This window comes from Balaenoptera physalus (genome assembly GCF_965194825.1).
Source record: "Balaenoptera physalus genome assembly, chromosome: 18".
Taxonomy (NCBI): Eukaryota; Metazoa; Chordata; class Mammalia; order Artiodactyla; family Balaenopteridae; genus Balaenoptera; species Balaenoptera physalus.
The window spans coordinates 14,605,712-14,632,994 of record NC_138899.1 but is presented as its reverse complement, the minus strand read 5'-3'; the positions used below and the strand labels follow the sequence as shown (position 1 = coordinate 14,632,994).

Here is a 27,283-nt window from a genome sequence, read left to right as displayed (position 1 = left end):
AACGAATGATGCTGTGAAATCTACCTGTTTCAAGCCCCTTGTCAGGTTTTAGAGGCAGCAGCAGAAAGATGGCTTGATCTCTAGCTCAGTTAGGGGTCCATTCAAATAAATTCTTTTCTCCTAAATGTACCCTGGAGTTTTATTTTTGTTTTTTGGTATCGCAGTCACCTTGCAATGTATGATCGGTTAGGGAAACAGTAAGGGAGGACAAAATTTGGCAGACGTGTCAGCTCTTCAGTCCTAAGTCTTATCCATCAGCACTTGATCCACAGGTGTGAACGTCCATAGATGTGAATCAATCAACTTTGTTGCCATTATCAAAATATGTCCATTTGTTTAATGCTTTACTTACCAGTATCTTCTGGTAAATTTCTATAACCTCAGATTTTTCTCTCTTGGTCAGTGTCTTTGAACAAATCTTTAACATGGTTTTACAAAGCAGTTTACATCCTGGCCCCTCCCCACCTTTCTAGTTTTGTCCTTCTCTGCTCTCCCTCTTTCCTTTACAGGTAAAACCACATTGATGGTCTTTCAGTTCTCCAAATGCAGTGTTCACTCTCTCTTACAGTTGTGCCCTTTCTCGACTGTTGGTGGCTTAGACTAAGGTGCTAGCAGTGGAAATGGTGAGATGGTTGGATTTGGGGTGGATTACAAAGTGGAACCAAGTGGACTGTGTGATGGATCGAACGTGGGATCTGAGGGAAGAGAGAGGAGTTGATACTGGTTTCTGGGTGTGGAGACTGACCATCTGGGTGAATGGTGAAGACGGAGGGAGAAGGGAAATGCAAGGGTTCTCTTTGGAGCCTGTCACCTTTGCAATGACCGACGTTTTTCATGGTGGACCTTGTCCTTCACTGTGGAGCTGCCCTTCCCACTCCTGTGTTGGGAGACCTTCGGTTTAGGGCTCCCTGGCCAAGATTTCATCAATGATAACACGGGGAGGTCCCACCAGGAGATGTAAACTTGGCCACTTGTTTATATCCTGGTCTGAGCTGGTTGCGGTCGCTGACTCCTTTGGTAGGAATGGCAGGATTAGACCTCAGAGGACCCAAGAGACATTCATCCCCTAGCTTCAGAGCTGGGGAATTGTCTTCTGTGCTCCATCCACCCCAGATGTAAACCTTGTATTTTGTTCTAGAGCTTCTGATTATCAGTTGGCTTTCAATTCAACAAAAACACCAATAATGTTCTTTCTCAAAACTTTGATTTTTGAGGCAATTATTTTTCTTGCTTGCTTTAGAAATAAAGGCATACCTTTTTCTATTGCACTACACAGATACTGGGGTTTTTTTTTTCTTTTTTTACAAATTGAAGGTTTGTCACATCTCTGTGTGGAGCAAGTCTATCAGTGCCATTTTTCCAACAATATTGCTCACTCCGTGTCTTTGTCACATTTTGGTAATTGTCACAGTATTTCAAACTTTTTCACCATCACTACATCTGTAATGGTGATCTGTGATCAGTGATCTTTGCTGTTACTACTATGACTTGCTAAAGACTCTGATGATGGTTAGTATTTTTTAGCAATAAATTATTTTTAAATTAAGGTCTGTACATTGTGTTTTTCCAAACATAATGCTATTGCACACTTGATAGGCTGCAGTATAGTGTAAACATAACTTCTATATGCCCTGGGAAATCAGGAAATTCATGTGACTCACTTTATTGCGATACTCACTTCATTCTGGTGTTCTGGAACTGAACCTGCAGTATCTCCAAGGGAAGCCTGTACCTCTTTCCTTTGTGGAAAGCAAGTGATTGTCTGTTCTGAAAGCTTTGTTTTTTCTTTTTAAAGTAATGACAGATTCCAGAAACCCAATCCAGAATATCAAACCATACTCTCAGGGATTGGGCCTGTATTTTTTTTTTTAACATCTTTATTGGAGTATAATTGCTCTACAATGGTGTGTTAGTTTCTGCTTCATAACAAAGTGAATCAGCTGTACATATACATATATCCCCATCTCTTCCCTCTTGCGTCTCCCTCCCTCCCACCCTCCCTATCCCACCCCTCTAGGTGGTCACAAAACACCAAGCTGATCTCTGTGTGCTATGCAGCTGCTTCCCACTAGCTATCGATTTTACATTTAGTAGTGTATACATGTCCATGCCACTCTCTCAGTTTGTCCCAGCTTACCCTTCCCCCTCCCCATGTCCTCAAGTCCATTCTCTAGTAGGTCTGCATCCTTATTCCCATCCTGCCCCTAGGTTCTTCATAACTTTTTTTTTTTTTTTTTAGATTCCATATATGTGTTAGCATACAGTGAGTTTATTTTTGTGTATGGTATCAGAGTGTTCTAATTTCATACTTTTACATGTATCTGTCTAATTTTCCCAGCACCACTTATTGAAGAGGCTGTCTTTTCTCCATTGTATATTCTTGCCTCCTTTATCAAAGATAAGGTGACCACATGTGCATGGGTTTATCTCTGGGCTTTCTAGCCTGTACCATTGATCTATATTTCTGATTTTGTACAAGTACCATGATGTCTTGATTACTGTAGCTTTGTAGTATAGTCTGAAGTCAGGGAGCCTGATTGTTCCAGCTCCGGTTTTCTTTCTCAAGATTGCTTTGGCTATTCAGGGTCTTTTGTGTTTCCATACAAATTGTAAAATTTTTTGTTCTAATTCTGTGAAGAATGCCATTGGTAATTTGATAGGGATTGCATTGAATCTGTAGATTGCTTTGGGTAGTATAGTCATTTTCACAACACTGATTCTTCTAATCCAAGAACATGGTATATTTCTCCATCTGCTTCTGTCATGTTTGATTTCTTTCATCAGTGTTTTAGAGTTTTCTCAGTACAGGTCTTTTGCCTCCTTAGGTAGGTCTCTTCCTAGGTATTTTATTCTTTTTGTTGTGATGGTGAATGGGATTGTTTCCTTAACTTCTCTTTCTGATCTTTCATTGTTAGTGTATAGGAATGCAAGAGATTTCTATGCATTAATTTTGTATGCTTCAGCCTTACCAAATTCATTGATTAGTTCTACTATCTTTCTGGTGACATCTTTAGGATTTTCTGTGTATAGTATCATGTCATCTGCAAACAGTGACAGTTTTACTTCTTCTTTTCCAATTTGTTCCTTTTCTTTTTCTTTGATTGCCATGGTTAGGACTTCCAAAACTATGTTGAGTAAGAGTGGCGAGAGTGGACATCCCTGTCTTCTTCCTGATCTTAGTGGAAATGCTTTCATTTTTTCACCATTGAGAATGATGTTTGCTGTGGGTTTGTCATATATGGCCTTTATTATGTTGAAGTAGGTTCCCTCTATGCCCATGTTCTGGAGAGTTTTTATCATAAATGGGTGTTGAATTTTGTCAAAAGCTTTTTCTGCATCTGTCAAGATGATCTTGTTTTTTATTCCTTAATTTGTTAATATGGTGTAGCACATTGATTTGCATATATTAAAGAATCCTTGCATCCCTGGGATAAATCCCACTTGATCATGGTGTATGATCCTTTTAATGTGTTGTTGGATTCTGTTTGCTGGTATTTTGTTGAGGATTTTTGCATCTATGTTCATCAGGGATATTGGTCTGTAATTTTCTTTTTTCTGTGATATCTTCATCTGGTTTTGGTATCAGGGTGATGGTGGCCTCATAGAACGAATTTGGGCGTGTTCCTCCCTCTGCCATTTTTTGGAAGAGTTTGCGCAGGATAGGTGTTAGCTCTTTCTAAATGTTTGATAGAATTTGCCTGTGAAGCTGTCCGGTCCTGGACTTTTGTTTGTTGGAAGATTTTTAATTACAGTTTCAATTTCATTACTTGTGATAGGTCTGTTTATATTTTCTAATTATTCCTGGTTCAGTCCTGGAAAATTGTACCTTTGCAAGAATTTGTCCATTCCTTCTAGGTTGGCATATAGTTGCTCATAGTAGTCTCTTATGATCCTTTGTATTTCTGAGGTGTCAGTTGCAATTTCTCCTTTTTCATTTCTAATTTTATGATGTGCCCTCTCCCTCTCTTTCTTGATGAGTCTGGCTAAAGGTTTATCAGTTTTGTTTATCTTCTCAAAGAACCAGCTCTTAGTTTTATTGATCTTTGCTATTGTTTCCTTCATTTCTTTTTCATTTATTTCTGCTCTGATCTTTATGATTTCTTTCCTTCTACTGACTTTGGGTTTTGTCTGTTCTTCTTTTTCTAGTTGCTTTACGTGTAAGGTTAGGTTTATTTCACATTTTTCTTGTTTCTTGAGGTGAGATTGAATTGCTATAAACGTCCCTCTTAGACCTGCTTTTGTGGCATCCCATAGGTTTTGGGTCATTGTGTTTTCATTGTCATTTGTTTCTTTTTTTTTTTTTTCTCTTTGATTTCTTCAGTGATCTCTTTGTTTTTTAGTACCACACAGTTTAGCCTCCATGTATTTGTGTTTTTTTAGTTTTTTTCCCCTGTAATTCATTTCTAATCTTATAGCGTTGTGGTCGCAAAAGATGCTTGATACGATTTCAGTTTTCTTAAATTTTCTGAGGCTTGATTTGTGACCCAAGATGTCATCTATCCTGGAAAATGTTCCATGTGCACTTGAGAAGAAAGTGTATGCTGCCACTTTTGAGTGGAATGTCCTATAAATATCAATTAAATCTATCTGGTCTATTGTGTCATTTAAACCTTGTATTTCCTTATTTATTTTCTGTTTGGATGATCTGTCCATTGATATAAGTGAGGTGTTAAAGTCCCCTACTATCATTGTGTTACTGTTGATTTCCCCTTTTATGGTTGTTAGCATTTCCCTTATGTATCGAGGTGCTCCCATGTTGGGTGCATATTTATAGTTGTTACATCTTCTTCTTTGATTGATCCCTTGATCATTATGTAGTGTCCTTCCTTGTCTCTTGTAACAGTCTTTATTTTAAAGTCTATTTTATCTGATATGAGTGTCGCTACTCCTCCAGCTTTCTTTTGATTTCCATGTGCATGGAGTATTTTTTTCCATCCCCTCACTTTCAGTCTGTATGTGTCCCTAGGTCTGAAGTGGGTCTCTTGTAGACAGCACATATATGGGCCTTGTTTTTGTATCCATTCAGCCAGTCTGTGTCTTTTGGTTGAGGCATTTAATCCATTTACATTTAAGGTAATTATCGATATGTATGTTCCTGTAGCCATTTTCATAATTATTTTAGTTTTTTGTGTTTTTTTTTGTGTGTGTGTGTGTGGGTCTTTTTCTTCTCTTGTGTTTCTTGCCTAGAGGAGTTCCTTTAGCATTTGTTGTAAAGCTGGTTTGGTGGTGCTGAATTGTCTTAGCTTTTGCTTGTCTGTAAAGCTTTTGATTTCTTGGTCGAATCTGAATGAGATCCTTGCTGGGTAGAGTAATCTTGGTTGTAGGTTTTTCTCTTTCATCACTTTAAGTATATCCTGCCACTCCCTTCTGGCTGCAGAGTTCCTGCTGAAAAATAAGCTGATAACCTTATGGGGATTCCCTTGTATGTTATTTTTTGCTCTTCCCTTGCTGCTTTTAGTATTTTTTCGTTGAATTTAATTTTTGTTTGTTTGATTAATATGCATCTTGGTGTGTTTCTCCTACGGTTTATCCTGTATGGGACTCTGAGATTCCTGGGTGGCTCTTTCCTTTCCCATGTTAGGGACGTTTTCGACTATAATCTCTTCGAATATTTTCTGAGACCCTCTCTTTTTCTCTTCTTCTTCTGGGACCCCTATAATTCAAATGTTGGTGTGTTAAGTGTTGTCCCAGAGGTCTCTGAGATTGTCTTCAATTCTTTTCATTCTTTTTTCTTTATTCTGCTCTGCGGTAGTTGTTTCCACTATTTTATTTTCCAGGTCACTTATCCATTCTTCTGCCTCATTTATTCTGCTATTGATTCCTTCTAGAGAATTTTTAATTTCATTTATTGTGTTGTTCATCATTGTTTGTTTGCTCTTCAGTTCTTCTAGGTCCTTGTTAAACGTTTCTTGTATTTTCTCCATTTTATTTCCAAGATTTTGGATCATCTTTACTATCATCACTGAATTCTTTTTCAGGTAGGTTGCCTATTTCCTCTTCATTTATTTGGTCTTATAGGTTTTTACCTTGCTCCTTCATCTGTAACATATTTTTTTTGTCATCTTTTTTTTTTTTTTGATGGGTGGGACTATCTTCCTGTCTTACTGGTTGTTTGGCCTGAGGCTTCCAGCACTGGAGTTTGTAGGCCAGTCGTTCGGGGGTTGCTCCCATCCCCAGAGTCTGGTAGGTGCCCTAGTTGTGGGGAGATGTGAACTCTGCATCCCCCTACTCCACCATCTTGACCACTTTTCTGCCCTTAGGAGACTTAATAAATGTTTCCAATTAAATGACATGGGATGGAATTAACTGCAGTACTAGATATGGAAGAACAACCTGTGTCCTGTTCAGAGTTGCTGCATATTCTCTTAAGATACAGTTACTCTACATGAAGAACTAAGTACCACTTAACATCAGAACTATCTTTATAGCTATGTCATTTGGGCCAATTGTTTCAGATTCTTTTTTCCCCTCTAAAACCATTATGCAAAGCCACTAATAAGTAGAAAGGCAGAGTTAAGACCCCCTTCCTCTCCCTTTTAATTTTCAACTAGGGACATATCAATGTGCACAAAAGGGCTGAACGGCAGACAGCTGAAGAGAGAAAGAAAAAGAAGCAAAGAAAGATAACTTGTGAAAAAAGATTCAGATCCTCGGCAGTTCAGGTTGGGCTGTCCCTGGGCACTGTGCAGGCTGTGAGCATTAGAATTTGAAGCTCAATTTCTTACTTGCTTCTTTAGTCTTAGTCAAAGAAAAAATTGGAGTTCTAGGGATTTCTTCTGTGCAGAGAAATTCTGCTAATGCTGCTTATGTAGCAGCTCTTTTTGCCAGCCTTTCACTCTCAGAATAATAAACTACAATCAAAGCCAAGTTGACAAAGCATCTTAACCTCTCAGACAAGGGATTCTGCCCCTCTTAGCAACTAACATAATCCAGGACCCTGTCGACTGAAAAAGAAAAAAAAAAGCACAACCTGGAAGTTGAGAGTTACATTTTATGTGGTGGACATTGTGAAGGCTTAGGGACAAAGCATCTCATAACAGTGAGAAATGGTTCTGAAGAGGCAAGGGGATGAGCCAGGATATGTAAGAGTTTTTGCAACAAAAGACCAGGTAGTCAGAACATTAAAAGATTACTGTTAATCAAAGAAAACCAGACATCCCAAGTTAATGAATTTAGTGCTTTTCTATACATGGGAAGATGCGAGGTCTGGGCTCACTGAAATCATTCCTTTGGTGTGCACCTCAGCTATCTGAGGCCAGTATCCTGTGTGTTTCTCACCCTGAGTCTCCTCAGGGTGCACTGCTGGGGGTGGCTGCACACATTCTGGTTCCATCCTGAGTTCCCTCAGGGCTTATTGTCAGGGCAGCTGTAATGTGGTGGCTTGATGGCTGCAACATCCTTTGTTCACTGATATGACAGGCAATTTCTTAGTTCACAACCCTAAAGAAATTCTGGAGGCATTTACTTTTTTCCCAACTACTACTGAGATTCTATCAAACCAACTTAACAGTTAATTTGCTGTCAGGTCACTGCCATCTGGTTTGTATGACATCAACCTGACTTTAGATAGAGTTTGATTTTCTTAAATCAAGAAATTTCCCAACTCTGTGTTTCTGTATACATAGCCCTTAAAGCTCAGTCTGAGAGGTAAAAGCACTAACTAATGATAACCACCCCAAATGCCCTTGGCAGAATATAAAATGCCAGACTGCTGAGTGCTCTGCTTGATGCACTGGGGTGGCCTAAATGGGGGGGAAATCCAAAGGGGAGGGGATCTCTGTATAGGTATGGCTGACTCATTTTGCTGTGCAGTAGAAGCTAACACAACGTTGTAAACAACTGTACTCCAATAAAAATTAATTTAAAGAAATCATAGTCTAAAACTCATTTTTCTTCCTTTCCTATAACATTATAGTAATAAAAGGTCAGGTTAGGCCTTTATCTGCCTAGTAAAACAAGTTAATCAAACCATTAAAACACCAGCCAGGCCTACCACCCAAACAGATTTTCTCTATTCTTCCCCTCCTGTTCCTTTACAAGATATTGTCTGAGTTATAATACTTTATTGTGAAACATTGTGTGCAATGAGTTTTTGTTTCTGCTGATCAACAGGTTTTGGATTCAGGGAGATTGGAAGAATACGATAAGCCATATGATTTGCTGCAAGATAGAGACGGCCTATTTTACAAGATGGTGCAACAACTGGGCAAGGACGAGGCTGCTGCCCTCATTGAAACAGGAGAACAGGTAAGCCTGCCGCAGGGAGTTGTGATTAAAGTTCGTCTCCAGGATTTACTCTTCACACGATCTCCACCAGGGGTCTGGTGATAAGCACTCTGTGCCCTTTTCAATTATAAGCCTCCAGAGACAAAGCTTCATGACTGGGTCTTAACAACACACTGCAAGTTGAAGGTGGGTCTGCTGAGCATCTGCAGAAGCGGTGAGGGTGGGGTGCAGGATGTGTACATGCACGTGTGTGCCTGAGAGATTTTGGATTGGACTTTCCACATGTTTGGACTTCATGGGTTCAGATTCCCATAGAGCACAGAACACTCTCATTTTGCAGACCCTCTACATTACATTCTGATTGGTGCTCAGCACATTGTGATACGAGTGCTGTCAAGGAACATCCAGGAAGTTTGAGGGGAAAAACATCTGGAATGTTTCTGGCCTAGGGAGATCTACCAGGGAAAGGTGTAGGTCAATTCTGTTTTCTAACCTTCTAGGAGTAAAGAGAACTCCTACATGATACTGTCACTTTCTCCCTAACTATTTGTTGTTTAGAATTAGGTCCAGTTGCCCCCTTATGCTTCCTCTACCTTCTAGAAGATGAAATTGTCATCAGGACAAATCAAGAATTCACAGTACCCTAACACTGTAGTCTGAATGGTGCTTGAAGGTTTACAAAGTATTTTCACAGAGATGAGATGTGTGAAAGCACTAAGCACTGTACATGGCGTGAGAAAGGTGCTTGATGAGTAACATTTGGGTCACGTACCTTTCTAACAATGGTCAGGTGGTAGTATCTCCTACAGATGTGATAACTGAGGTCTGGTTTAAGGGTTAGCCATTGTCATGCAGCTGCCTGTAATTCTTTCTGGAACAAGGTGGGAGTGGGGTTGATGGAAGGATGGAGGGAGGGAGGGGAGGTCTGGTCTTCTTGCCCACTGAGATGCGTGGCTCACTTGGGAAGAGGTTTCTGACTGTATATGATAAGTCTTCCCATCAAAACTTTATCTCTGGGCATTAAATTATGGGTGCATTTTTCCTCATTTATACTTTTCTGCATTTCTGCATAAAATTACTTGTATAATATTTAATCCATCACTTAAAGAAAACATGTCCCAGTATCTAAGTACTTCTTTAGAAAGGTTTATCTAAAATGTAGCCTAAGTTCCCTCTGTCACTGTTTCATCTCATTCCTCCTCCTTAGAAATGAAGAGCAGTACCTTCCACTGTTCATAGAGTAGGAAATGGCCCAGGGTCACAGAGCTGGCTGAAGAACGGGCAGAGTTGGAGTTCATATCTAGGTTTAGGGATGATGAAGTGTGTGTTCTGAACTTTTCATAAGTACTTATATTGTATGCAAACGTACAGAAGCTGCCCTTGGAGCCCTATATTTTTTTATGCCTGAAATTCACAGAGCACTTTCATTTACTAGAGTGAGACCTTCCTTCTGAAGATCTGAAAATAATTTGAGATTCCCTGTATAACCTAGTCACAAAATGGCCAGGAATCTCCCAAACCCTTTTGGTCTTTTGACCTTAGGCATTTCACATCAAAGAGAGATGTCCCCACCTATGTGTCAAAGTCTTCATTTAAAAAGTCTCTTATAATAGGGTTCAACATCCTCATTTTACAGGTGAGGAAACTAAGGCCCCCTTAGAAGGAAGGTGGTCTTCTATATATAACTAGTGTTAAGCTAGCTTGCAGCAGATACACAATTTGAAATCTGTTCTTTCAGTATATGTTTTAAATCAACTGTAACATAAATACAAAAGCAGGGATAGGTCATAGAATTAGAAGTCTTGTGATTCCTGGTCTAGTAATCCTGCACCTACTTTAACAAGATTAGTGTTAAGTTACATTTGTACAGTTCTTTATAATTTATTTTACATACTTCTCGCATGTATGATTGCACTTAATCCTCATCACGGTCCTTTTTTATCCCCCGTCATGGATGAGGAGACTGGGTCCAGGGCTCACCTAAGGTCACAGGTCCAGGGAGCGCAGGGGGTGAATTGGTGGGGGAGGCTGAGTTCCACCCTAGGTACTCTGCTCTGTGTCGAGCCTGAGAACGCTGCTCCTTTCGTGGTAGCCAAGGAGGGGCCAGTCACCCAAGTTCACAGGGTGGCAGAACATCACTCTTGGATTTCAGTCCTGCCACTGGCTCAGGTCACCTCTACAGAAAGACATAAGGAAATACGTATCTTGATTCCCATCCTAGTTGAATATCCTCTTGACATTATTTCTACATATGCTCAGTCCTCTTAGGAGAACAACCTGTCAGATTGTCAACTTTTTAAACGTGCAAGCATCAGATATCAATGCGTTGTTCAGAGCTGTAACACAGGGAGGACTAGCCTAAGGCAACAAGCTTGTCACTCTAACAGAACAGAATTCATTCATTTGAAAAGAAAACATCTGGGGAGAGGTGCTTCCAAGTCACGTTTTCTTGACCACATAGTTGCTTCTCTGAAAACGCTGGTGCAGGCAAGCTGAATCACTGTCTGATTGACCCTTTTAGATGATCCATGAAATCGTAGAGAAAGTACTTTTTAGATATATAAAGCTGAATGATGCGTTAGTTTGCTAGGGCTGCCATACAAGGACCATGTAGTATGCGACTTAAACAATAGACATTTATTTCCTCACAGCTCTGGAGGTTGGAAGTCTGAAGTTAAAGTGTTGGCAGGGTTGTTTTCCTCTGAGGCCTCTCTCCTTGGCTTGGAGATGCTGTCTTCTCTCTGTGTCTTTGCATGGTCATCCCTCTGTGTGCCTGTGTCCTAATCTCTTTTTATAAGGACACCAGTCAGATTAGGGCCCACCTATCTGACTTCATTTTAACTTACTCGCCTCTTTAAAGATCCTGTCTCTAAATACAGTCACGTTCTGAGGTACTAGGAGTTAGGACTTCAACATGTAAAATAGAAGGTGACAGGACTCAGCCCATAACAAAGGATGAACGCCTGTCATTCACTTTCTTCTGGGATGAAGCAGACATGATTGAGGTTCTCTGGAAGTTTCTTTGTTCCCAGTGTGTAACAGAGGTGTCATTCTATCTACTCATGACATCACTAGATACAACCCAAAAGTTATGAAATCCTAATATCCTAGGAGCCTGGACCAGTTTGAATAGGTGCAGGAGGCACTCAGCAGCCGTGTGGCCTTGTGTCCCCCAAGCTCTCTGAGCCTCAGGGTCCTCACCTGTATGCAGTGCAGGGATTACAGCGCTGCCCGGCTTCTTCACACTTATTACAGGGATCAGATGAGATAGCAGATGCCTAAGTGCTTTGAGAATATAGAGCATTTTACAGTATAAAATGGGATCATTTTTTAAAAGGCTATAGATTAAACCCTTCCCTCCCAATAATAATAAAAAAATGCATCCACAGTTCTTTTAAGTAGCTTTAGAGACTCTAAATAATTCAAATGTATTATTTTTAATAATCAGTTTTTAAACAAATGATACATCTAATGCTACAAAATTCAAAAACTTTACTTTTTTTTTAATCTTTGTACATTTTTTATTTCATACATTTGTCATGTTTAAGAGAATTTGGCATATTAGAATAGTGAGTACAATTTAAAATATCTAGTTACTAATTTACACTTGTGATCTTAAGATGAAAAGTATAAAAATATTTTATCACAACTTATACACTATATTTATGAGTCTACATTATTAGAGTTGGGTTTTATCTTTATTAGAGTATAACTGCTTTACAATGTGTTTTCTGCTGTATAACAAAGTGAATCAGCTCTATGTATACATATGTCCCCATATCCCTTCCCTCTTGCGTCTCCCTCCAGCCCTCCCTATGCCACCCCTCTAGGTGGTCACAAAGCACTGAGCTGATCTCCCCGTGTGACGCAGCTGCTTCCCACTAGCTAGCTATTTTACATTTGGTAGTGTATATATGTCCATGCCACTCTTACTTCGTCCCAGCTTACCCTTCCCCCTCCCCGTGTCCTCAAGTCCATTCTCTCCATCTGTGTCTTTATTCCTCTCCTGCCCCTAGGTTCATCAGAACCACTTTTTTTTTTTTAGATTCCATTTTTATGTAAAAACTTTACTTTTTTAAATAGGTTTTTAAAATTTATGAATAAGTCACTCTGCGACTCCTGTCATCACACAGCTCCTCCCCCAGCACAACTGTTGACTGTTCTGTTGACATGTTCTGTGCATCAGTAAGAACTTGTGCATACGTAACGTGGCCTTCCTTGTTTTTAAGCGCAAATGATAGCTGTTCCTTGCTTTTTTCATTTAATGTTATATCTCAGATTATATTCATATAGTTACCTCATTCTTTTTAGTGGCTACATAGTATTTATGCTCTCTCCATTCCCTACTCATTTTCCCTTCTAATGAACTGTTACAGTTTTATGTTTTTTCCCCCAAAGAAGGAACTCTCACATTCACTTACTACTTGTATTCTTTTTGATAATTTATCACTTTGTGTTTTATCTTTAATCATTCCTTCCTTCAGTTTATCTTGTTGTTTCTTCTTACTTCTTGAATACATTTGTTTTCTTTCTTTTTTATTAATATAAATATTTTAAGGCTGTGAACTTTTCTCTGAATACTGTTCTAGCTATATCCCATAGATTCTGGTGTGTAGTGCTTTCATCATAGTTACGTTTTTATTTATAGATTCTGCAATTTTGGTTGTCATTTTCTCTTTGGCCTAAGAATTATTTGAGAAAGAGATCTTTAAAATTTCCTGTGGGTAGAGGATTTTTTTATGTTTGTATGTTTTCTATTTTACTCATTTCATTGCCTTATGATAAAAAAAAAAAAAGTTCTCTGTACCATTTCCACCCAGAAACAGTGTTTAATAATACCTTAAGTTCTAGTATATAGGTAATTTTTGTGAATGTTCTTTGGGCATTTAAAAAGATGGACTATTGGCTATTGAAGGTATAGAGTTTTAATTTTTAATTATAGTGATTTTATTAATTACATTATTTAGGTTTTCTCTATTCTTATTTATTTTGATCCATTTGATGTGACTTGGACCTAGAGAAGTGAATTAGTCTCATACTGTACCAAGTTTCATTTTATAGTTCTTGTAATTTTTGTTTTGATAATTTCAGTGCTATAATTTTTCAGTCCCTAGATATTCATGACTTAGGTTTTCACTATGAATTACATTTTCTACTATTTTAAAGTACCTTTTTTTGTTTTGTTTTAAATTTTATTGGAGTATAGTTGATTTACAATGCTGTATTACTTTCAGGTGCACAGCAAAGTGATTCAGTTATACATATACATATATTCATTCTTTTTCAGATTCTTTTCTCATATAGGTTATCAAAGAATATTGAGTAGATTTCCCTGTGCTATTCAGTAGGTCCTTGTTGATTATCTATTGGGTTGGCCAAAACGTTCGTTCAGTTTTTTCCATGAGTCAGCTCTAGTAGTGCTTAGTTGTCTTTAACTTCATTCAAAACAATTTTGTTAGATTGTGACAGCTGTCATATCAGCGTGTATTTAAAAAAATAACTTAAAATTGGTGAATTTTTGTGTAGCCATTTTAATATTGAAGATGGAAGAAAAAAGCAACATTTTCGGCATTTTATGCTTTATTATTTCAAGAAAGGTAAAAGCACAATTGAAATGCAAAAAAAGATTTGTGCAGTGTATGGAGAAGGTGCTGTGACTGATTGAATGTGTCAAAAGTGGTTTGCGAAGTTTCGTGCTGGAGATTTCTCGCTGGACGATGCTCCACGGTCGGGTAGACCAGTTGAAGTTGACAGCGATCAAATCAAGACATTAATTGAGAACAATCAACGTTATACCCATGCAGGAGATAGATGACATACTCAAAATATCCAAATCAAGCACTGAAAATCATTTGCACCAGCTTGGTTATGTTAATCGCTTTGATGTTTAGTTTCCACATAAATTAAGCACAAAAAACTTTCTTGACCATGTTTCCACATGCGATTCTCTACTGAAACTAATGAAAAGGTTCCGTTTTTAAAACAAATTGTGACGGGCGATGAGAAGTGGATACTGTACAGTAATGTGGAATGGAAGAGATTTTGCGGCAGCTGAAATGAACCACCACCAACCACACCAAAGGCACCGGTGGTCTTCATCCAAAGAAGGTGATGTTGTGTATATGGTGGGATTGGAAGGGAGTCCTCTATTATGAGCTCCTTCCAGAAATCCAACGATTAATTCCAACAAGTTCAGCTGATGCCAAAATCTTGGCTCTCTGTTCACCAATGCCAAAAAGAAATACGAAGAGTTTTAGCAGAATGAGAAAAAGTAGCTTTTATTCTTTACCAGGCAAAGAGAGGATACAGCAGGCTACAACCTCAAGAACTGTGCTCCCCCATCCCTGGGGAATAGGGAAAGGTTTTATAGGCCAAGACTCAATGGTCTGGGGTAGGTGATAAGGCTCAAACTAATGAATGTCTTGCATTTCCTTCTTCTGCAAATTTATGGCCAAAAGCTGGCATCAGGTGGCTCAGCAACCAGGTCCGGTGTCCCTGAAGTTATCAGCCATGACCTTGTTTTTGAAATGCAGAGTGCTACAGGGGAGTGTAGGGGGAGAAGAATGCTAGGTGCAGAGTATAATTCATATGGAGTCACAGAGTAAATTGGCTTTGTTTAGCTTTGTGAAGGACAAGTCTAGCTACAAGTGTTTGTTAGTAGTAACAGCTAAAGAATAACCAAGACTGCTTAACTCTTGCAGGCCTGTTTGGCTGCTATGTGCCTAAGGCCATTTACTCATTTCTGGTTTTGCTGCAACACTGCTCCCAATGAGACCAACTGAAAGCACTCGACGAAAAGCATCTGGAATTAGTCAACAGAAAATGCATAATCTTCCATCAGGATAATGCAAGACTGCATGTTTTTTTGATGACCAGGTGAAAACCATTACAGCTTGGCTGGGAAGTTCTGATTCATCTGCCATATTCACCAGACATTGCACCTTCAGATTTCCATTTATTTCGGTCTTTACAAAATTCTTGTAATGGAAAAAGTTTCAGTTCCCTGGAAGTCTATAAAAGGTACCTGGAACAGTTCTTTCCTCAAACAGACGAAAAGTTTTGGGAAGATGGAATTATGAAGTTGCCTGAAAAAAGGCAGAAAGTAGTGGAACAAAACAGTGAATACATTGTTCAATAAAGTTCTTGGAGAAAATGAAAAATGTCTTATTTTTACTTAAAAACTGAAGGAATTTTTTTGGCCAACCCAAAATTTTACATATAGTAGTGAGCATATGTTAATCCCAAACTCCTGATTTATCCCTCCTCCCCCGTTTCCCCTTTGGTAACCAACAGTTTGTTTTCTATGTCTGTGAGTCTATTTATGTATTGTAAATAACTTCATTTGTATCATTTTTTAAAGATTCTACATATAAGTGATATCACAGGATATTTGTCTTTCTCTGTCTGACTTACTTCACTTAGTATGATAATCTCTAGGTCCACACATGTTGCTGCAGATGGCATTATTTCATTCTTTTTTATGACTGAGTAATATTCCATTGTATATATATGCCATGTCTTCTTTATCCATTCATCTGTCAAAGGACATTTAGGTTGCTTCCACGTGTTGGCTATTGTAAATAGTGCTGCAATGAACATTGGGGTGTATGTATCCTTTTGAACCATGGTTTTCTCCAAATATATGCCCAGGAATGGGATTCCTGGATAACATGGTAGTTCTATTTTTAGTTTTTTAAGGAACTTCCATACTGTTCCCCATAGTGGTTGTACCAATTTACATTCCCACCAGTAGTGTAGTAGGGTTCCCTTTTCCTCCACACCCTTGCCAGCATTTATTGTTTTAGGCTTTCTGATGACGGCCACTCTGACCAGTGTGAGGTGATACCTCATTGTAGTTCTGATTTGCATTTCTCTGATAATTAGTGATGTTGAGCATCTTTTCACATGCTTTATGGTCATCTGTATGTCTTCTTTGGAGAAATGTCTATTTAGGTCTTCTGCCCACTTTTGATTGGGTTGTTTGGGTTTTTTTTCTTTTTTTGATACTGAGCTATATGAACTGTTTGTGTATTTTGGAAATTAATACCTTGTTGGTCATCACATCATTTGCAAATATTTTCTCCCAGTCTGTAGGTTGTCTTTTCATTTTGTTTATTGTTTCCTTTGCTGTGCAAAGCTTTTAAGTTTAATTAGGTCCCATGTGCATATTTTTGTTTTTATTTTCATTACTCTAGTGAGTGGATCAAAAAAGACATTTCTGCAATTTATGTCAGAGTTCTGCCTATGTTTTCCTCTAAGAGTTTTATAGCCTTACATTTTTTTGTGTTTATGGTGTTTGAGAATGCTCTAATTTCATTCTCTTACATGTAGCTGTCCAGTTTTCCCAGTGCCACTTAATTAAAGAGACTGTCTTTTCTCCATTGTACAGTCTTGCCTCCTTTCTCATAGGTTAATTGACAAAACTATAGGTGTGTGGATTTATTTCCAGGCTTTCTATCCTGTTCCATTGATCTATATTTCTCTTTGTGCACCAGTACCATACTGTTTTGATGACTGTAGCTTTGTAGTATAGTCTGAAGTCAGGGCACATGACTCCTCCAGCTCCATTTTTCTTTCTCAGGATTGCTTTGGCTATTCAGGGTCTTCTGTGTTTCCATACAAATTAAAAAATTTTTTGGTTCTAGTTCTGTGAAAAATATCATTGGTGATTTGATAGGGATTGCACTGAATCTGTAGATTGCCTTGGGTAGTATAGTCATGTTGACAATATTGATTCTTCCAATCCAAGAATATGGTATATCTTTCCATCTGTTTGTGTCAGCTTCGATTTTTTTCATCAGCGTCTTATAATTTACAGAGTACAAGTCTTTTGTCTCCTTAGGTAGGTTTATTCCTAGGTATTTTATTCTTTTTGATGCAATGGTAATGGGGTTGTTTCCTTAATTTCTCTTTCTGATCTTTTGTTGTTAGTATATAGGAATGCAAGACATTTCTGTGTGTTACTTTAGTATCCTGCGTTAAGGAATTCATTGATGTGTTCTAGTAGTTTTCTGGTGGCATCTTTAGGATTTTGTATGTATAGTATTATGTCATCTGCAAACAGTGCCAGTTTTACTTCTTTCCAATTTGGATTCCTTTTCTTTCTTTTTCTTCTCTGATTGCCATGGTTAGGACTTCCAAAACTATGTTGAATAAAAGTGGTGAGAGTGGACATCCTTGTCCTGATCTTAGAGGGAATGCTTTCAGCTTTTTACCATTGAGTATGTTGTTAGCTGTGGGTTTGTCATATACGGCCTTTATTATGTTAAGGCAGTTTCCTTCTCTGCCTACTTTCTGGAGAGTTTTTATCATAAATGGGTGTTGAATTTTGTCAAAAGCTTTTTCTGCATCTCTTGAGATGATCATATGGTTCTTATTCCTCAGTTTGTTAATGTGGTGTATCACATTGATTGATTTGCGAATACTGAAGAATCCTTGCATCCCTGGGATAAATCCCACTTGATCATGGTGTATGATCCTTTTAATGTGTTGTTGGATTCTGTTGGCTAGTATTTTGTTGAGGATTTTTGCATCAATGTTCATCAGAGATATAGCCTGTAATTTTCTTTTTTTGTGGTATTCTTTGGTTTTGGAATCTGGGTGGTGGTGGCCTCATAGAATGAATTTGGCAGTGTTCCTCCCTCTGCAATTTTTTGGAAGAGTTTCAGAAAGACAGGTGTTAACTCTTCTCTAAATGTTTGATATAATTCTCTTGTGAAGCCATCTGGTCCTGGACTTTTTGTTTGTTTGAAGTTTTTAAATCACTGCTTCAATTTAGTACTTGTGATTGGTCTGTTCATATTTTCTGTTTCTTCCTGGTTCAGTCTTGGAAGGTTGTACCTTTCTAAGAATTTGTCCATTTCTTCCAGGTTGTCCATTTTATTGGCATATAGTTGCTTGTAGTAGTCTCTTATGATCCTTTGTGTATTTCTGTGGTGTCAGTTGTAACTTCTTTTTCATTTCTAATTTTATTGATTTGAGCCCGCTCCCTTTTTTTCTTGATGAGTCTGGCTAAAGGTTTTTCAATTTTATCTTCTCAAAGAACCAGCTTTTACTTTCATTGGTCTTTTCTGGTTTTCTTTGTCTCTATTTCATTTATTTCTGCTCTGATCTTTATGATTTCTTTCTACTAATTTGGGTTTTGTTTGTTCTTATTTCTCTAGTTGCTTTAGGTGTAAGGTTAGGTTGTTTATTTGAGATTTTTCAAATAAACTTCCCTCTTCAAACTGCATTTGCTGCATCCCATAGGTTTTGGCTTGTTGTGTTTTCATTTTCATTTTTCTCTAGGTATTTTTTGATTTCCTCCTTGATTTTTTCAGTGATCCATTGGTTGTTCAGTAACATATTGTTTAGCCTCCACGTGTTTGTGTTTTATACATTTTTTTTTTCTGTAATTGATTTCTAATCTCATAGTGTTGTGATCAGAAAGGATGCTGGATATGATTTCAGTTTTCTTAAATTTACCAAAAAATGATGGTTAGATGCCCTGAAGCAGGTGGCAATGCCTTAACCATTTGCCGTTGTCAGGCCCAAGAACCTCTTCCATCCTTGTCAAGGGGAGTGCTAACCTTCTTTTCTTTCATACAACACTAAAGTGCCTTTCTTTGATTCATTTAATGTTTCTGGCCCTGAATCCAACCTGGTTCAAAACTGAAATTAAGTCCCCAGTTTTCATTTGCCTGATATGTCTTTGATTGTCTTTTGATATCAGATTGTAGATGTGTCTCCTGCAATGGCAAGTATTATAGTTAGGTTTAGCTCTGAGATTTAATCTTAGCCCTTAGGGGTATGTTTTATCTTAGTTCTGTTATGCTTTCAGTTTTTAGTATTCTTTTTTTAAAAAACCTTTTATTTTGTAGTCTGTAATTTTTGGATTTTTGTTATTTTGTGTGTTGCTTTAATTTCTTACAGGAATACTTTATTTCCTTATTATTGACTCCACATTATAAACACTGACATGTTTCCCTTTTCTCCATTCTACCAACAAATTTTAGTTGTTTAAATGGTTCTTCTACTGTTTACCTTCAAATCTTTAAAAATACTTAAACCTCTATTATTTTACTTACCTGTGTTAAATGATACTTTTTGCATCTCTAGTTGACTGAAGTTTGTTCTTTGTATACTGTTTTTAAAAGTTTGGGTTGTGAGTCCTTAGTGGGCCTGTGAAATCCATTTAGTCAGTCATGACCAGCATGTTTTAAGAAATGAAATAGAAAAGAATGGAATGGATGAAGAATAGCAATGTATCTTTCCTAGTAATAGTAAATATTTCATTAAATTCCTTTCAGGATAGATGAATATAAATATAGACAGTGAATCTGTACTGGTACTCAATGTGAATTTAAATGTATTTACTACTGTGGGCGGCAGTACAAATAAAAGTTTGAAAACAAGGCTCTATATCATCTTAAAGAGGGTGCATTGAAGTTAGAATCCCTGACTTATTGTAAATATAGTTAACCCTTGAATAGTACAGGTTTGAACTGCACAGGTTAACTTGTATTCACTTTTTTAAAAATTTGTACTGCAGTACTACACGATCCACAGTTGGTTCGATCTGTAGATATGGAGGGTGACTGCAGTGTTATATACAGACTGTCCAGAGGATCAGCGCCCTAACCTCTATGTTGCTCAAAGGTTAACTGTATGAAATATTTACCTCCTGTATCTCTAATTTAATAAAACTTGATCTTCTTTCCTGGATTCTTAAAAGATTCTTTCTTATTTTGAAGGTCATTAGATTCTTTCTTATTTTGAAGGTCATTAGTTTTTCCTAGGACATCATGCACTCTTGATCTCTAGATTCAAGTCTTTTATTTCTGAGCATTTGCTTGAATTACATCTTTGAATTTATTTGATTAGACTCTTCTCTTTAGCTATCTATAATGTGTATGTTGCTGTCCTTTGTCTAGTTTATAAAGCTATTATCTCCTTAATCCTTTTAAATTTTTCATTAATTTACAGCTATTTGCCTTGCTTTCTCAATCCTATCCTCCATGTCTCATGCTGTTTTTTCAGCAGTGACTAATCTTCATGCTGCCTTTTAGAATGATCATTTCTTTGATGTTTTCATTTTTCTCTTCCATTTCACTTTCGGCCTCTGTCAACTCATGTTTCATCGTTGTTGCTGTGCCATGTTTTCCTGTACTCTTGGATGTCCACAGGTTGATTGTTCTACTACATTTTGTTTGAATGTATTGTGTTATATTTTTTTACAATTTTCATCTTTTCAGTATTTTTTCATCCATCATATGCTCATCTTATTCCTTGTCTTCATTTTTGTTTGTGTATTTTACAGATCCTATACTACTTTTTTATTACTGTTATTCCTACTACTCACCTTTGAATTGAGTTTTTTTTAGACCATATATCTGTGGGAGAGTTGTGGCTAGGGCATCATTTGAGGCTAAAGGGAATTCTCTGTGCTTAACACAGAAGTTCCACATGGCCTAGAGAGAAAAAATAAGCGAGTGAGAGAGAAATTGAGAACACATATTCATTTAGCCTGTATTCCTCCCTAGCCTGCAGAGATGGGCAGTCAATGGTGCTTGCATTTCAAAATCTCTCTTCTCCTAGGACCTCACCAATATACATGCTTCAGGCAAAGATACTGATTCTATATGATTCCTCACTGGCATTTGCCCCTTAGTTGGAGAGCTATGTTCTCCCATGATGCTGAGATCTGTTCCCCTCACGTACCATCTCTGTCATGCCACAGCCCACTGGATCCAGTTGCTTAATGTAGCCTGTCCAGATATTTTGTCACTTGGAATTTCAAATGACTCCTGATTTCATCAAAGATTGGGCTTATTTTTTATCTCCCAATATCCTTGCTGTTTAGGGTGATTTCTGAAAGGATAAGGGAAAAGAATATTCATTATTCCGTTAAGTTAAAAGCAAAAATCCTTTCTAACTACAGCACTCTTTTACTTTGGTAATATACCTGCCAGTATGTACACAAAGTTAGACCTGCTTTCAAGACGAGGAGTTTGAGGTTTACTGGGATTGAACTAGGGCCATGCAGTTCAGGGAGAATGAACGTACAGTCTTCAGCCAGAATTCTACATATATTGAAGCACTGCTTGCTGGCTTTTAGCCACGCAGGTGAGCTTTTATTGCTCTGTTGCTCTTAGTAAGATCTAATTTCATGATGGTGGTTTTATTTACAAGCTGGAGTTTAAGTACTAGACTGTTTTAATCTACATTGGAGGAACTATAATGAACCACGCCCAAGAGAAGAAGGGGAAGAGGGCCAAGAAACCCACCACTCACTGGTCTTATGTTCTGCTTACCATGAATTGAATATTTTTGGCGTTATCTCTTTTAATCTTCACAACCATTCTGAGCTGGCATTATTATCCCTCAGATGGAGAAACTGAGGCAGAAGAACCTAGGTAACTTCTCAAAGTCACAGGTTAGAAAGTAATTTTTTAACCACCTTTCTGCCACCCAGGTTACCATGTTCACTGAGCTAAATGTGTCTCAACCGGGCTTCTTTTAAGATAAAACTACAAGATTCACTAAAGGGCCTCTGAGATGTTCTGTTTTCATCATTCAATCTGACTGATGCTGCTACTTTCCGTGGACTAAGGGGCCACATCTCTGAGCAGCATCATAATCACACCCAACACTTAGCTCAGCATGTTTTAAACCTGCAGTTTGTGGCCATCACTTAGTTCCTATGAGGTAGGTCATTGTCTCATTTCACAAATGTGGTAGCCAGTGTGGAGAAAGCTTAAGTGATTTTTCCAGGGTCAGCAGTGGTCCCAGGAGAGAGAGAAGAGGTGAGATAGGGCCTCTCCATTCAGGCTCAGCCCATCCACAAGGACTCTGCTAACAAGCGTTCAGTCATCTCGACTCTCTTCATAACCCGCCCTGTGAAAAAGATGCCTTCTCTCACTTCCGCTGTCAGCCAGAGTGTAGTCTATACTATGAGAAAGAGAAGGGTCAAATCAAGGCTTTTATACACAGAAAGCTTATTTTCAGTATTCCGTTTCAATTATTGCAGACTGTGAAGCAAAGGCCATTTTGGTTAAAAGGTGCTAGTAATAACATTTTCTGGGCTCCCCTGGTGGCGCAGTGGTTACGAGTCCACCTGCCAATGCAGGGGACACGGGTTCAAGCCCTGGTCTGGGAAGATCCCACATGCCGCAGAGCAACTAAGCCCATGCGCCACAACTACTGAGCCTGCGCTCTAGAGCCCGTGAGCCACAACTACTGAGCCTACGTGCCACAACTACTGAAGCCCGTGCACCTAGAGCCCGTGCTCCATAACAAGAGAAGCCACCGCAATAAGAAGCCCACGCACTGTAACGAAGAGTAGCCCCCGCTCACCGCAACTAGAGAAAGCCTGCACGCAGCAACGAAGACCCAACACAGCCAAAAATAAATTAATTAAAAAAATTTTTTTCTTTTAAAAAATTGCATTGAGAAGAGTTATGGGGAAAGGAACCAGGTGATTTTGGGAGGACCGTCAAGCAGTAGAAAGTTAAAAGTATTTCCATTTGTTTTTTGGCTGTTTTTAGTTTCACCAAGAGAGTACATAATAGATAACCACACAAAATATGGCTAGCTTTAAAAAATGGAGGAGAGAGATCATATGCAATTAGCCTACCCCCAAAGGCCTTATTTTTTAAAATTCTTGCATTATAATGGAAATAGCCTCAGATTTCACCCAGTGGGGTCCACGCATTCTTGGAGAACTTATTTTTCTCCTTAACTTAAGGGACATTTTAACATATAGCATTTCATATTCAGTGCTGTTTGGAGGCGGGTAGCAAGTATGCAAGCAACAAGAGAAGAAGAAAGTACACTTGATATGAAGGTAGGTGTCTCAGTGCTTTTCTATTTCATGTGTGATGTCCATTATCTCTCGTGATAACTTTGTTGACAGCACCCACAAATGTATTTGGTCCCAGGTTTTTATAAAATAGATCCGTAATCCTATGTTTAGGCGACTCAGATACTGACACTAGTCAGCCTCAGATAGATGGTACATTTTCTGTTATAAGACTCAAACAAAACATTTCACATTCTTTGGGGGAAAAAAAATGACATTTGAAGTTCTTTTTCAAAGAAATACATTTTGAGATAACAGCTCACAAACCCTGACATTATTTCATTTTGTTCTGCACATCTGTCAAGGAACTGAGATACAATACAGCTACTAAAAACTGATGATTGTGGAACAGAGAAACTTGGCAGCATTTCATTTCCTTTATGTTCTGATTATACATTTATCAAAAAACCTTTATTTCTTCCAGTTCAGCTAGAAATTGGTAGAATTCAAGAACTCAAAGGCCTGGCAAAGACCTGTGCTATTATTTGGTATCATTTCTTTTTCAAAGTTGCTTGGTTGAGTCTTTGTTAAAGCTTTTGATTCTCTTTTCATTCCTGTGACCCACCATACACAGATCACATTTCTATAGGCCCTATAACTGCTTTGCTGCAGTTAAATTAAATGCCAGCATATTTCATACATATATGCCAGTGTTTCAATGCTTGTCAGTCCGAGTTTATAAAATATAGAGATGACAACCTGATATTAACATCCAAATCTGGTGTGCTCATTTTATGTGTGAAAATGAGAAACCCTTTTCAGACACTAGATTTCCCAGCCTCTCTGTCACCCTGTTTTTAATATATCTCCAGGTTTTCAGTAAAATGATTCTGCTTATCAATTTAATATAGCGATAAAACATATCTGTGAATCAGAATGATCAGAACTCAAGTGGATCTACAGGGTGTTTGGCATTAGGCCCAGCCCCACTGAGGGTTTTAATGGGGCTACTTCCTCCATAGAATAAATACATCCCTGGTTTTTTAAATTGTGGCTCCAGTAGTGATATAATTTGCTTCACATAAGGAAGTGGACCTAGAAATGCATTGCCTTAGGGAGGACTTTAAAACTTTTAAACATGTTGTTTTTGTCTTTTTTCCCCTCAGGTGCACTTCAAAATGAAATAGACAGATATTACTCACAGTGACCATCTGGTTATGAACGCTTCCAATGGACAGCCCTCAGCCTTAACAATTTTTGAGTCAGCACCGTGATTCTACCATGAGGTCAAGTCTATTCCGAAGGCATTTCTCCAATAGTTTTTGCACTGCATAAGCTATACTGTATTTTCTTTACACCAGCAACAAATATTTACACCCAACGATTCTAAGCTCTTACAAAAGGATTATTTTTATTATGTTATACTATTTTTTTCTTATCCAAATCAGATGTACAGGCCACCAATAAAAGCTGTCTCTCAGTTTTTGTGCCTTGAGAGACTCCAGAGACAAAGCACATTTTCTAAGGTGCAAGACAAAGTTGTCACAGATGTTTCTTACTGTTCCCCAAATTATATACCCCTGTCCAGTTATATCAAGGATTCTATTTAGTTGAAGTGTGTGTGTGAAGTTGCCATTTTGTCTCACCACTTCCTTTAACAGAACTGGGTTCCATACCCAAAGACCTCTGGTTAAAATAGTAAGAGAAAACTAATAGGAAAAACAAAAAATATACCTTAGTTTAAGTGACATTATATGAAAGAGAGGCATCCCCTCTCCAGAAAAAAAATATATAGGGTTAAAATACAGAAGGACAGTATTATATGCTCTAAAAGAGAAGGGAGAGAAAATACACTTTTTCAAAATAGGAGCCCTTCTAGGGGATTTCATAATGAAGGACAGATGTGTGATCGATTGTCTTTTAGACTGAAGATCTTATTTTTTAATTTTTTTCATTGTGGTAAAATATATATAACATAAAATTTGCCATATAACCATTTTTAAACATACAATTCAATGTCATTAATCACATCTACAGTGTTGTGCAACCATCAATGTCTGGTTAATTTTTGGTAATTATTTTAGGACTATTCAGTTATTTCTATAGAGTCATTTTTGGTACATTTTATTTCTCTAGGAGTGGATCTCCTGTGAGTTTTGAACTTGATTGACATAAAGTTATTCACAATATCTTCTTATATGTTTAAACTCTGCAGCACCTATAATTGTGTTTTTTTGCTTTTTATGGCTTGATTGATCCTTTCTGGTTTTTTAAACATTTTCTAGTTCATTACATTATTCTTTCTTTCCTTCAACTTTTCATTTATTTTGAGATTTTTTTGGTCAATTCTTAAACTGGAAGCTTAATTTTCAACTTAATTCTTTTTCTAATATAAGTACATAAAGTGTACTTTTGTTTCCTAAAAGACCCACCTTAGCTGCAACCTACAAGTTTTGGTGCTTAGCACTGATCAATACCCATAGTATTAGGTATTTTCTAATTTCTAATTTAACTCAATTATATCTTTTACCCATGAGTTATTCATAAGTATAATGTTCTCTAAATTTCAAATGCTAATGTATTTTTTCTATTAGATTGAACCATGTGGAACTGCTAACAGTCAACCTTTTTTTTTTAACTTATAAAATGGCAGTTTCATATGGTTCAACATAATAGTTTTCTTTTGTTATTAATAGATAATTTCATTTTGGTCAGAAAACATTAGATTGAGGATTTTAAACCAAAGGTAACCACATTCACCCACAAAGTCCTTGTTTCCACCATTTTGTATTTTATTTGGTGATTCTAAAATGTTATATGTGTAACCAGTAATTTTCAAATAAAAATCCTCCCCAAGTACTGGAATGTTTTCTGATACATGCTGCAAGTTGGTTCTCTGGGATACAGACCCAGATGGAGTTTAGTATTGGGATGTTTATTAGGGGTGCCCTTGGGATCAATACTTGCAGAAGCAAGAGGGAAGAAACAAAATAGGGCAGAGGGAGAAATCAAGCTGGAACACTGGCCAGATGACCTTAGCTGACCCCATGGGGGCTCTGGAATGAAGACGGCCCTTCAGGGTTTCCTGACATGTCCAATGGCCAGGCCTTTATACCTCCACCTTGATGGGTCACTGCATACAGGCTGCCCCCAGAGGAGCTGATGGCTAAAGACTGCCCACTAGCAGCACTTCCAGCAGCTGGGGCAACAAGTCCTTGAAGGGAGGTCTGGACAGCACCTCTCCATGCCCCCCCATGGCATGTGTAACAACTCCAGAGGTAGATAATTAGAATGTACTGTGGCAGAAAACTCTTGGTGACTGACATTTAAGTCAGAATGACTAAGTGATCCTCCTCAATACCCTGTGGTCTAAAAAAAGAGGAGAAGGTCCATGTAGGGGAGACAGCCTCATTCTCTAGGGTCAGCCCAGTTTTCACCTCTTCTAGGAAGCCACCGTAAGATCAATCCTCATCCTAGGTAACTCATATTTCTGTAATACCCTGACCGCCTCTCACTTGTTAAACTGAACCATACTTGGTTAGTGTCCTGTTGTTGCTATCTTGAAATAATTTCTAAACAATGGACCCTGCTTTTTCCATTTTGCCCTGGGCCCTTTAAAATATGTAGCCTGCCCTGACTATAAGTATTTGTAGGTGGTCTGTTTTCTCACTGTTAGTTCCCTGTTCACAAGAAAAGAAAGAATGTTCATGGAATAGGCAAGGCCAGCCTGTATACAGTTTAAAGGGGGGATCAGGTCTTGAAATAAACCCACACACTACTCATGGTCAATTAATCTAGGACAAAGAATATAGGCAAAAATATACAATGGGGAAAAGACATTTTCTTCAATAAGTGGTGCTGGGAAATCTGGACAGCTACATGTAAAAGAATGAAATTAGAACATTCTGTAACACCACATACAAAAATAAACTCAAAATGGATTAAAGACCTAAACGTAAGGCCAGACACTATAAAACTCTTAAAGGAAAACATAGGCAGCACTCTGACATAAATTGCAGCAATGTCTTTTTTGATCTACCTCCTAGAGTAATGAAAATAAAACCAAAAATATGCAAATGGGACCTAATTAAACTTAAAAGCTTTTGCACAGCAAAGGAAACAATAAACAAAATGAAAGAAAACCTATGGACTGGGAGAACATATTTGCAAATGATGTTTTGACCAACAAAGTATTTCCAAAATATACAAACAGCTCATATAGCTCAGTATCAAAAAACACAACCCAATCAAAAAATGGGCAGAAGACCTAAATAGACA

At 37.9% G+C, this 27,283-nt stretch overlaps 1 protein-coding gene across 1 annotated transcript in view; it reads left to right on the top strand.

Moving 5' to 3' along the window:
• LOC309647551 (ATP-binding cassette sub-family C member 4-like) overlaps window positions 1-24,165 on the top strand; it is a gene marked incomplete at its 5' end in the record, with an annotated part of 133,275 nt that extends 109,110 nt beyond the window's left edge. Inside the window, 2 exon segments of the mRNA XM_082434981.1 lie at window positions 8,113-8,247; window positions 22,984-24,165. Of these exon segments, the coding sequence (XP_082291107.1) occupies window positions 8,113-8,247; window positions 22,984-23,043 (195 nt within the window). The 3' untranslated portion in view covers window positions 23,044-24,165.
• Between the last annotated feature and the right edge of the window lie 3,118 nt (window positions 24,166-27,283).